Source organism: Pimephales promelas, chromosome 12, assembly GCF_988280905.1.
Source record: "Pimephales promelas chromosome 12, fPimPro1.hap1.1, whole genome shotgun sequence".
Taxonomy (NCBI): Eukaryota; Metazoa; Chordata; class Actinopteri; order Cypriniformes; family Leuciscidae; genus Pimephales; species Pimephales promelas.
In genome coordinates this window covers 5541959-5554846 of record NC_142780.1, presented here as the reverse complement: position 1 = coordinate 5554846, position 12888 = coordinate 5541959, and the positions used below count along the sequence as shown (strand labels likewise).

At 39.0% G+C, this 12888-nt stretch overlaps 1 protein-coding gene across 5 annotated transcripts in view; it reads left to right on the top strand.

The window, feature by feature from the left end:
• Nucleotides 1-12888, top strand: part of arnt (aryl hydrocarbon receptor nuclear translocator) — a 40120-nt gene that overhangs the window by 7491 nt on the left and 19741 nt on the right. For all 5 annotated transcript variants that reach the window (XM_089117439.1, XM_089117437.1, XM_089117441.1 and 2 more), the window contains exons 3-10: nucleotides 388-426; nucleotides 525-572; nucleotides 2849-3062; nucleotides 9853-10066; nucleotides 10149-10251; nucleotides 11116-11181; nucleotides 11254-11339; nucleotides 11447-11523. In XM_089117439.1, the coding sequence (XP_088973565.1) occupies nucleotides 388-426; nucleotides 525-572; nucleotides 2849-3062; nucleotides 9853-10066; nucleotides 10149-10251; nucleotides 11116-11181; nucleotides 11254-11339; nucleotides 11447-11523 (847 nt within the window). The remainder of the gene's footprint in view (nucleotides 1-387; nucleotides 427-524; nucleotides 573-2848; nucleotides 3063-9852; nucleotides 10067-10148; nucleotides 10252-11115; nucleotides 11182-11253; nucleotides 11340-11446; nucleotides 11524-12888) is intronic.

The following is a 12888-nucleotide window of genomic DNA, read 5'->3' as shown; positions in this document are numbered from 1 at the left end:
TACTTACGGGGTTGGAACAGCATGGGGGTGAGTAATTAATGACTTAATTTTCATTTTTGGGTGAACTAACCCTTTAACATGTTTTTTAAGGGTTCCACTGTAGAAAGAACGTCATAGAGGTTTGGATGATTACTGCCCCTTAATATGCTTCATATGTGAACGTAACAGTGGCTTTCCAGTGGAAATTCACAGGAATGACATTTTGGTTTTGGCCAGCAACAGTGTGCTTGTTTATTCAGTGTCTGTGGTCGATTTGATTCAGTTTGTTAGTGTGTTTTGCTCTGGCCATTGGTCCGTCTGTCGAGTGGGTTGGGAAATACGGGAATGTTTGAATGCCTTTGCAGTTGTGCAATATTCCTGACTAATGTGAATTTCCCTGGTTTCCAGCTCTGACTTTGAAGATGACGAGGGAAGTAAATTGTTCAGGTTAGTCATGATCTGTGACTCAACGTTTCGACTTTGCTTGAACTTTGACTGAGTTTAACAATTTGTCTTTTCTTTCGTTCTGGCTTTTCTTTTTTCAGGTGTGATGATGACGGAGGTGGATCGAATGACAAGGAGAGATTTGCCAGGTATTGATTGATTGACATAAGAGTGCATGAGAAGTACAAATATGGTATGGATCTTCCGAAGGTTCTCAAGAATCTCTTTAGGCTAATCTCGGTTATTGCTCAAAGTTGAATGGCATTGCCTAGATGTGCTGGTCAAGTTTCCAAACACTCTTCCCGTCATCTATTTTTTGGCCAATCAGATAGTCCTGACCCAAATTCATGCCTTTGAATGAGCCTTCATTGCTGTATCAGCCAGTTTTTAAACTTATTTTAAATGTTACATAAGTCTGTCTTCACTTATTATTTAATTGGACTGTCAAAGTTGCATGCATAATCACTCCCCATAATAATGAGGTCATGTGACAATATATGACATGTGATAGCATACAGCTGTTTGACACTACAGGCAAAAGCATTTGTTTTTTTTTTTCATGTAATTTGTCTTCTTTCAGACTAGCGGAAAGATAACAATCAGATACACGTTTAAATGGGCTTTCGCACCGTAGGAACCTTTTCTTGGTTCCTAGAACTATTGGTGGAAGTACCCGTTTTTTTTTTTTTTGTTAGCAACACAGGAACTAGGAACTATTTTAGTTCTAGGAACTCCTTTTGGAGGAAGTAATGTAGCTCCTACTTCAGAGTCAAGTCTAAACTAGTGCTATAGGCAGTGTTGTAGTACTCGAGACTCGGACTCGGTCTCGAGACCATATTTTAATGGTCTTGGTCTTGTCATGGACTCATGTGCATTTGGACTCGGAATTGACTCGTACTCGAACTTTTTTTTTTAGGACTCTGACTTATTCCCGAGTCCACTCGAGTTCAATTCAAAACATTTTTCATGATTATTAATGTATGTTAATAAAATATTTCTTTAAATTGATTGACACGCCCAGTGATTGGTGATTTTCTAGTGCGCAACTGCGCATGACAAATTGTAATAAAATAACTTTTAACATCACCTACTATGTGGCCTTTTTACCCTAAACTGATCATATTTTTTAAACTCTAAGTAAATTCAGTAAAAAAAAAAAAAAAAAAAAGGATTTCTCTAAGTAAATAAAAGTAAATTAGGTAATCAACCCTCACTGGCCTCAGTCTCGACTCGGACTTGGCCGTCTCTGGTCTCGGACTCGACTCTCTATGGACTCGGTCTTGACTCGGACTCGACTCTCTCGGTCTCGACTCGGACTCGAGTGAGGTGGTCTCGACTACAACACTGGCTATAGGAACTACACGTTAGTGACACTGATTGGCCGAAAGCACACGAAACACCAGCGACCGTTATTTGCACTCGCATTTTTAAATAGGCTGTGTAAACGCACAGATTATATATTTACTCCAGAAACTAACATGGAAAACAGTGATAGACGGACCTCTTAACCTTTACGCTGAGGAGAAAATCCAACGCAACTTTGAGGGGACCAAGAGAAATATGATTATGTATTTCTGCTCAGCTAGCAACACTAGGTCAGAAATCTCCACTCTAGTAGGACTTTACGTTTTATTCCTATCTATATTTTGAGGGTTTGTTCATATAACATTCGCCTTATTTGTATAATACTTTAAAATATGGAAAAAATGTATTTTTTGCCTGTTGAATGTTTTTTTTTTTTCTGACAAAAGGTAATGTACTCTCATGATTACTCAACTAGGATGATAACGAATTAGTTTTTACACTATTCACATGTTGCCTTTAAAGCCCTAAAATATTTTAAGTGAAATCAAAGAACAAACATGTGTGATCTTATTTTGAGCATAATCTGGCCAAACCGAGAGTGGTTTGGAGTTACTTTAAACAGCTCTCCAGCATGAACTTTCTGGAAAACTTTGAACTGCAACTGGTCCATGATGATTGAACTTCGACCTTCCTTTTACCCTAGATCTATTTGGGCTGCATACTGTTTTACTCAGTATACAGTATTCACTGTGTAGTAAGTTTTAATCTAGTATTTCATTTTGCACTCAACCCCTTGAGTTTGTCAGTGTCTTACACTTTATTTCAGATGTTCCTTCTATCCCTCTCTTCTTTTCTCAGACCGTTTGAAGAGGCTTTTTCTTTCAGCTTTCATGAGATCGTTCATACACATTTGTTTATCATGGAGATGCGAGTGTTGTCTCATTTGAGGAGCACATTGATGCAGTCTTTATTTGCTTATTCATCCATCTCTCTTTCTCTTTCTCCTCCTCGTTTGCTTGTTGTTGCTTTCTCTCGACCTTTCTCTGTTCCTGCTCTCTTCTCCCCACGCTTCCATGCACCGCCCATCTCTCATGCTCCTGCTCTGACCTCCTGACCCCAGGGAGAACCACAGCGAGATTGAGCGGAGGCGGAGAAATAAGATGACCGCGTACATCACAGAGCTGTCAGACATGGTGCCCACCTGCAGCGCACTGGCACGCAAACCGGACAAGCTCACCATCCTGCGCATGGCTGTGTCACACATGAAGTCTCTCAGAGGGAGCGGCAACACCAGCACCGATGGAGCCTATAAACCGTCCTTTCTCACAGACCAGGTCAGATATGATCAATGTAGATTTCTCATGGTATATACAAATAAGAACCATTTTTCTTGAAGAGACTTTCAACCAGTATAACAAAATGTTAAAAACTGCCTACCCTACCTTTAAAAGAAGTATCAAAACTGTGTGTGTTTTTCATTTCACTGACCTGCATCTCGCTTATTAACCCCAAAAACACATTCTGTGTGTATGCCCTCTTAAGAATGTTCTAATCTTTTTTATTTTACTTAAGACATAAGAGAAATTCAAATTCTTGAAAAGAATCTTAACCATCATTGTAAATAACCTAGGATAACCTCAAACTTGTCTTTAATTCCCTATCCAGCCCTTAATGTAGGGTTGTCCACTCCAGCTCCTGGTGGGCCACTGTCCTACAGAGTTTAGCTCCAACACCAATTTAACACACCCGAAACAGCTAATCAAGGTCTTACTTAGCATACTATAAAGTAGGGGTGGGCGATATGACCAAAATTGTGTTTCACGGTATGACTAATTTTATTTCACGGGAACGATATATTTCACAATATAGTTACTTATGTAGTTATCCTCAAAAAAAAAAAAACAATTGTTTGGAGTTAAAAAATATATAACTCGCGCTGCATATTTAGTAATTTTGCCTCAGAAACAGGATTATACATTCGTTTTAACAAGCAGGATGTTCATTCATAGTGAATGCGATTTTCATGTAAAAAATTAACTATACATAAAAGAAGGAAAGATGCGGATAACAATACATTATTTAAGGTTATTTCTATTGTATTGATATTGATGAAATGTTGTTATCAAGTAAACTACATGCTTTCCCCGTTGCGAACGTGCACTCTAAACTGTAGCCTGGGTGCTGCACTGCTCTTGTTGACGGCTGCCTTTCCCCCCCGAACATATCACGTTAACAACAATCCTTTAGAAAACGTAATTCCTTAGTGGATCCTCTTGATCTGCTTTCTCCATGTTTCTTTGACAAATCTCAACGTATCAGTCTCACGCGCGCTGCACGGGAGTAAACCACGGCCACTTATTTACATTTCGCGGTATACACGGAATAAAAAAATCTGTTACGACTGACGTTTTCTACTGCGATAGCGATATATATCGTCATATTGCCCAGCCCTACTTTACAGAAGTTTATGAGCCGTTTCTGCTCTACATCCTAAACTCCTCCTGAAGATGCAACCCACTTCTGTTCTGGCGGGCTGGGTTTGTTTTGCTAGCTAGCTCCATTGTGCCGACAAAGCACTGATATCGCAGTGACCAAGAGGATAACAATTACAACATGAAGAAAGGTGGTTCGGGAACGATGTGTGCGGTAGTTGGTTGCGAACACTCGAGAAAGCACCTGAACGAGTGGTTAGATAGAGTGCTACGACCGCAAACCAGCTACGAAGAGGCAATGTCCATGCGCTCCATTGTTTACACACAAACACACTCACACACACCCACAGTTTCGCGCCTGCGCCTCTCTCTCACACACACATAGTTTGATCGTGCCCGAGCGCCTCTCTTGCGCCTAATTATTATCATCATGGCACACACACTTAGCACTCTAGCTAAGTAGCCTATGATATAGTTTGGATACCAAAGTCAGGAGGACATTCGCTGACAGCGCGTTCTCTTGTCGTGCCGCGCATGAGTGGTTTAAAGGTCATAACCCTGGCTAAAGGATGACAGAAAGAACAGATGTTGCGTTTGCATTAAATATTTTAACACGTTTAAGCTAGACAAAAATGAATCACGAAAATAATCACTTTTTTCCTCACGGCCGCACGCCGGAGATCCAGCGCGGTGCCGGAATACTTTAAGCCCTGTTTATGACATGACACAACCGAATTTGTTGCTGTGCGGATAATTAATATTTCTCGACGGCTTTCAGATTGTCAAATTGCTTTTCCATCTTTTGCCATAGATTTCTAGCCTAGAAATCTAGACGCATCCTAGCGGCAACAAAAATCATTTCGTTGCCAGTGTGGTCTAGCAACTCTCAATAGACGTTTTAGCTGGAAAAACCCAACTCATGTCGGGCCAATCACATCGTGTATACTCGGTGGGCGAGCTTAACATAATGACGACAGAGTTGCGACGTTCAGAGCAAGCTCGGACATATTCGGTTTTTGAAGTCGTTCATCCTCGGATGCGGCACCGCGCGCGCTGTTATAAAAAAAACTATGGCGAAACGATCAACTTGTCATTTTTGCCGTGATTGTGCGGACGCCTCCAGTATAAAGGCTTTATTTACTCCGTGTCAGCGCTCGCTCTGGGGTGCGTTTCCCGAAAGCATCGTTACCAACTATGGTTGCAAGTTCCGTCGTTATCAGCATAGTTTAACGAGTCTGTGTTTCCCGAAACCACCGTTCCATCGAACATTCGCAAACAGCATCGCAAAGTTGTGTGGTTTGAACGACAGCTCTCGACCTGCGGTTAGAAGCATCGTTTCTATATTGCATGACATTTGGAGGTAATAAATCCTTATCTTGAGCATAATGAGCAAGCTGACATTCAGTACAACCGCTGTCTTTTATTTAGAATACATACAAATGGAGTTTACGTCTTTTAGTTTGTCAAAAGATTTGAAGTAACGCGTTTGAAGAGTGCGCATGTGCGAACGTGCTCTACTATGTAAGAACGAGCCAAATATTGAGTCTGGTAATAAAGCCAAACAACTGAGAACAATTAGAAATAGTCCTCTGATGACATGTCGGTAATTTATATAAAACAAATCTAGCGTTAATTGGATCTCAAACAGTTTCATTAAAGGTAGTTATTACTCCACCACGTGCGAAACCAACGTGGTTGAACGCTACTTTGCGACAGTGGGTTTCGGGAAACAGCCGTGTCTAGCTAGTTGATTTTTCCAACGATGCATCGTACTATGGTAGTGAATCAAGCAAACTACGTCGTTGTACGGGAAACGCACCCCTGATTGGTAACGGATCTCCGAATCATCTCCAGCACTCAGCCTCCGAAGCACCACTAACTCCTCCTCCGTTTCCTTCATTAGCTGATATTAGTATTTAAACATTCTCCATGTTAATTTTTTAATGACGAACTGTCTCTTTCTCTCTCATACATATGTAGGCTAGTTATAAACTCTTTAGACTTTTAATGATAAGTGTTTTATTTTTAAAGTTTGTGGGTTGTGTAAAAAACAAAAAAATCCCTTATTTTGGGGATGCATTCCGGGAAATCTCCCTTATTTTCAATGTTCAATGTTGACCGCTATGGACTGGATACGGTAAAAGTTTTATATATCATACTATATTTATTATATACTTGCTCCGCTGACTACGTCACCTTCTTCGTTGCTCTGAGCCCTGTCAATGATGAGTTCCCAGACCAAACATCTTGATGTAGGTCTGGCATGCTAGGCTAATGGATTGCACGAAGTAGGAGCAAATCTTGCTATACGTTATACTGGGCCACGTCGTCATGTTAGTGTTCTGCACTGAATTTGGGTGGGGGATAGTAATGCCATCTCCAGTCAAAGTAGTGGAACCAATCGCTGTGTTTACACCGGCAGACGCTGTGCAAACCACTTCCGGTGGAAATTAAGTGCTTTTGAGTAGTTATGGCGGCGCCCATGATTTGGTGCGTAAACTTGTGTATACTAGAAACTTCCAGGTAGGTGTGTTGTGGCAAGCTGGAGCTAAACTCCCCAGGAAAGTGGCATTTCAGGACTGACTTTGGACACGGTGAAGGATAAAATATGTCAATGCTTTTGCGTTCACTCGCACAGGTTTTGTGTTCCCCAAGAACTTTGCATTCAACTTGGTTTCTTGGGGGAACGCAAAAAAGTTTTGCAAGCAAATGCAAAGATTTGGGACCTTGCAAAACTTTTGTGTTCCCCAAGAAATTTTGCGTTCACTCTCAAAACATTTGCGGTCTCCCGAGAACCAAGGTCGCTCGCAAAACTTTTTTGTTCCCCCGAGAAAGTTTTGAAATATGTTTTCCTCCCATCTCATATTTTTTCTACCACCATATCTCTTTAGGGTCTCCGTAAATTCCTATAGGTACAATGTTTAATGGATTTAACGGGTTGTTTTAAATATTAAGCATTACATTTTCAATTCTGTTAAAGGGCATCTTGCAGGTTAGAGGACCCAATGAGTCAATGCATAGAAAAATAATGTAGGTAGATTTTCTTTAAAATATACTCATAAATACGCTACAGAAGTTTCTGGAGTCTTTTTTGTGAGAATTTTCCTTCCGCGTCTGAAAATGGGCGTGGCGGGCGTGACGCAATGAGCGGGTCGATTCAAACAACAGGAAAACAATGGATCGCAATGACATTTCAGACGCTGAGAAAATACTCGTATGACGGACCAAGCCATAAAGTTATGAGCCTCCTATGCTGCCAAGAGAGCAGGGACAGGATAATGTTATGGCTCGTTTCCACTGAGTGGTACGGTACAGTTCGGTTCGGTACGCAATTATTTGCGTTTCCACTGTCAAAAGTTGTGAATAGTACCAAAAAGCCGAACCGTACCGTACCACTTTTTGGGTACCCTTTCGTTAGGGTACCTAGCACAGTGAAAGGGTACTAAAAGGTGGAGCTAGACTCACTGCAGAATGGTGATTGGTGGACAGAGTATCGTCACTCGCGCGTGCTACAAGGGCATTAGAAGCATACAGTTGAAATATAATTCTACTGTTATTGTGTCACGAAATGTAGTTTTAAGACTTTTTCAGGCGAGAAAGTAGTTTTTTAAAGATCAAATCTGTGGTTTATTTATAGATTTTTGATAATTTGACTGAGATCCATTCCAAGCGATCACCGGACGCTCGCGCTCGTGTCCCCCGCCTGGAACAGCCTTTCCTCGGCGAGTCGTTCTGATGTTTGCCGCTGACTCGGACGTCTCTGTTGTGGTTAAACATGAGATATAGTTCGTCTTGTATAAACCTAACAGGTGATCTTTGGTCTCGTGAATCTATAATTCGTTTCCTGGCCAATAGTTTTGGCAGAAGGCTACGTGAAGTTTCATATCTTTGAGCGCTGAATTTGTAGTCCTATATTTGACTGACTGAATTCATTGTTTCTTGATATTATTTAAGCTTTACTGTATTTTGTACCTTTTACTTATACTTTTATAATGGCTATTATTGATTAAACTGAAATTCAACAGAAATAGATAGTTTTGTCATTTTTTTAAATTGTATTATCATCTGTAATGTTGTTTATTGCAACATTTGTACCAATGTGATTACATATTGCCTGGAATATGTTTAATATTTTTAAATTTAAACGAAAAGAGGCAGGGTTGTTTTATATTTAGTTTTGTTATATAAATATAACGTTACATGCAGTGATAATCAATAGGCTATGTGTTGCCTGAACCACATTTATGTGCTTTAGAATGTTTAAAATGTATTGAAATGAAATCGAAAAGAAGCAGAGTGGTGTTTTAAAACATATTTCGTTTTATTGTTGCCTAAAATAAACATACAGAGATAACCGGAGTCGCATAGCCAGAGCGAGCAGAGTGCCGCGTTCAAGAACGCGCTGTTCCATTAACAGAATTACTGGACTCGCGTCCTCGGGATCATTCTTGTTGGATCTGCTGTCTGTCATCCATTGTTGTTTACTATGTCGCTTTCTTCGCACGAAAATGACGTCGATTGCTTCTTTCCAGCATTCCATGCCTATCAAGTAAGGGTACTGTTGGCGGTGGAAACGCAAGCCTGATCATGGTGTACCCGACCCGTACTGTACTGTACCGTACCGTACCGTACCGTACCCCTCAGTGGAACTAGCCATTAGACAGAACGTTCAGAGACAACATTGAGTTGTGGTGTGAGGAGAACCAGTGGATAACAGGACAGGTGTCTTTTGGTGAGAGACGTGCTTATAGATACACGCTGGCTAACGATATACACTGTGCTCCCAATATTGTACAGATTATTATGATCCTTTAACAGGCCAGCAGACATTAGCATGTTTAGGGTAGATTTATACTATTAAATGTATAAAAACTATACTTGAGTATATTTCTATTGTACTAAAAGCGTACATTTTTAATACATATTTTTCACCTGGGTTATAACAAACAGAAAATTAAAGATTTGAGTATTTAAACAACCAATTTTGTTTTTCCATTACAAGTTTCCTCTCTTTAAGGCATGACTACCTATATCACACTATTTGATGCCATTAGTATAGTATACGACAATCAATATTCTTGCTTCGGCATCCCATGTTGAACTCAATCATATACCCGGGATGATAATCATTTGATCTGAAGTGAACGCTAAACACGACCGTGTTTTCCGAAGCCGATGCGGAAGAGAAATCCCGTCTCTTCACCTGCACGAACCGCACCAGGAACGAAAGATAGGCTATAGCACCCTCCCTTTTCTTGTAATGGAAACTTGTGGACTCGATCTTGAAGTCCTGACAGGCCGGAGTTTTTGCAACCTCCACAAACACAATAATTTACCATGACGATGATAAATTAAAATACAAAAAGTACCGAAAGCACACTGACTGACGACCGCTCTCACTGAATACCAGCCCACTATGCACTGAGCCGAGGTTGAGGCTCCCTGATAAGACATAAAATGACGCGATGTTGAAAAAAAGCCGTTTTTACGAGCAGACCAAGAAACGCTCACTTTATCTACTAAATTAGTGCCCTTGTGTTGTTTTAAAACATTTGAAATCTTGCATTAACTTTTCATTTGCTTTTTTCATACAAAGTTATCTATTACTTTAGTTTTTTTTTTTTTTTACCTGCAATATGCTCTTTTAAAGGTTTCACTGCCACCAAATATTTATTTAGCTTTCTTTCTATAGGAGCTGAAACACCTGATTTTAGAGGCAGCTGATGGTTTCCTGTTTGTCGTGTCATGTGAGACCGGGCGCGTCGTTTATGTCTCGGACTCCGTCACACCGGTTCTGAACCAGTTACAAAAGGATTGGCTTGGATCATCACTGTACGACCAGCTTCATCCAGACGACACAGAGAAATTCAGAGAGCAGCTTTCCACCAGTGAGAACAACAACAGCGGTAAGAAACGGCTCGACTTCCTTCATCTTTTCTGTTGTCAGTCATTTCCTGTTTAAATTGTCCTCCTCTTTTCTGACTTTAGGTCGAATGTTAGACATGAAAACGGGCACGGTGAAGAAAGAGGGTGGTCAGACATCTGTGAGGATGGGAATGGGTGCACGGCGCTCCTTCATCTGCAGGATGAGGTGATGCATAGGGAGAACAGACAGACCTTGTTTAACCCTATAAAGCCTGCTGTATCATATGTAATACAAATCCACTACATGCCTTCTGTCATCTGATTGAAAGTTTATTCTTTTTTAGCATGTAAAAGGCCTTTTAGTATAATTGCAACATTAACACTTGTTGGAGTGAAGCAACTTTACTTGATTGTACATGCATCATTTTTTTGAAGGATGTTAAAATGTGAGTATCAAATATAATCCATCAGGCTTTTGAGGAGTTTATTTGTTCACCTCTCAATTATCACTGCACTGCATTGCATTGCATTATATGTTTTAAAAATAAGCATTCAAAAATCATCTCACCTGGACATATTATTGGGCGATATAGAGTGTCGACTGATATTGGTATCTGCTATACTGTTTTAAAGATCTCATTGATTTAAAGTTAAAGCTATCAGAATTTCATCTTACTTTTTAGCATATTGAAGAAATTGCATATTTTTCTAAAATTAAATTGTTTTTTTTTTCTCCTGGACTATGAGTTCCATATTCAAACTGTATCATACAATATGAGCCACAAAAGCCTGATTTATCAGATATGTGACAAAACATATCATTTTAATTGAACTTTTTTTGTTCCATTTTAAGAAAGAAAGATCCTCCTGACTATTGGTTAAGGTCATGAAAGTATAAAATATTAGCAAACAGTTTTTTTGCTCCACGTATTCAATTCCTATGTATATATTAGTACTACGCAACTCACCCAGTAGGTCAAGTTATATGTCGTTTGCATGCATGAGAAACAAGTATATTTTTTGGAAAAAGTATTAAATCTTAATATCAAAATTTCTCAAATGCTACATTGATTGTAATGTGTGTGTTCAGATGTGGAGTATGCCCAGTAGAGCCAGTATCCATGAACAGACTCAACTTCCTGAGAAGCAGAAACAGGTAAAGCATCTCTCGGCCTGTAGATCTCAGTCCACAAACAGACATAGATGAAGATCATTTCTTCTTCTGCAGGAATGGATTGGGTCCTCCTAAGGACGGTGAACCGCAGTATGTGGTTGTGCACTGCACAGGCTTCATCAAATCCTGGCCTCCTGCAGGTAGCACAATACACATGAAGACCCTATTGCTCACTGATATTACCAGAGTTCAGTCAGAAAACAGCTGGAACCGATATTGTCCTTTTAACTCTTTCTCTTTCTTTCAGGAGTGACTCTCACTGAAGAGGAGGCTGATAATAATCAGGGAAATCGATATTGCCTAGTCGCCATCGGAAGGCTACAGGTGCTCTTTCCCTTCCATTTTATTTAAATTTCCAATTAATTCGTTTTTTCATTAATTCGTTAAGTCGTCATTTACTCAAACTTACCTCATTTCTTCCTCAAAAGAAGTTTAGTAGACTGTTCATGCTGCTTTTTTCCTCACTTTGTATGTAAAAGAGTAACATCAACCTTCTACTAAACATCTACGTTTGTGTTCAAAAGACGGTCATATGGGTTAGGAACAAAATAGGGTGAATAAATTATGACCACGTTTACTTTTAGATTAACTATTATTAAATGTCTCATTAATAACCAACACCTCAAAAGACTAGTTCATCTAAAAATGAAAATTCTGTATATTTTGTATTCACCCTTGTGTCGTTCCAAGCCTGTATACTTTTGTTCATCTTTAAAACACATGAAACAAATTTAACCTCTTAACTGTCACCCCCCCTTTTTTGAATAGACATGAAAATGCACATTTCGAACTTAAATGGTTGTAATTCAAGAATGCTTTGGAATATAGACATATGATTGGTCTTGTTTTAAAGAAGACATTTAGCAGATTTTTGTAGAAGTGAAATAAATTAAGAAAGTGAAACAGAAAAAAAAGTTATAGAAGTTTGAGTTTATGGAAATGTACAATGTAAAAATATGAATTATTCATGTTTTACATAAAATATATATTTTCAAAACCTGGGCTACTCTAAAACGGCAGAAAGATCAAAGCCAAAAATCTGAACAAGTTGTGTTTGAACAAGCTTTCAGTAAGATTTTGTTTGAGCGCAGTACCAAACTTTTTCACTAGGGCACAATCAGACTCCATTACTGCCCATATAAGGGCGTCTGCATTTCCATTCATGTTTTTAGTGATATAAACCATTATTTTCACAATTTTCATACAATTTCTGAAGTAGAGATCCTATTCAGAAGTAGTATGGGAAGTTTGGCAGATTTTGAAATGAATTGAACCTCTAAGAAACACATACAAAGAACACGCATGTAAGTCATAGCTAGCTGCCACGTCACAAATGGTGAATTTATTATTTTTTTCTTGATATTTCAAACTTTTCAGACCTTTTTTTCCAAAATAATTGAATGGATTCTATCTTTTAAACTTTTGGCATGAAAAAAACTGAGGTTTCTACCATTTTTTCATGATTTTTCATGTTTACTGCTATTTTAAAATAAAGGTCTGAACACGCCTTATGAGTATGAAAATATTCTTGTTGCATATTGATAAATTATGGCTTCTCTGTAATATATTTTGAAAATCAGTCACCAAATATGGAAACTAGAGATTGTAAGCTTTCAAATGATATATAGTTTGCCAATATTACTAAAGGTATTTACTAAGATATTATTGTTTTAAAAATATAGTGGCAAA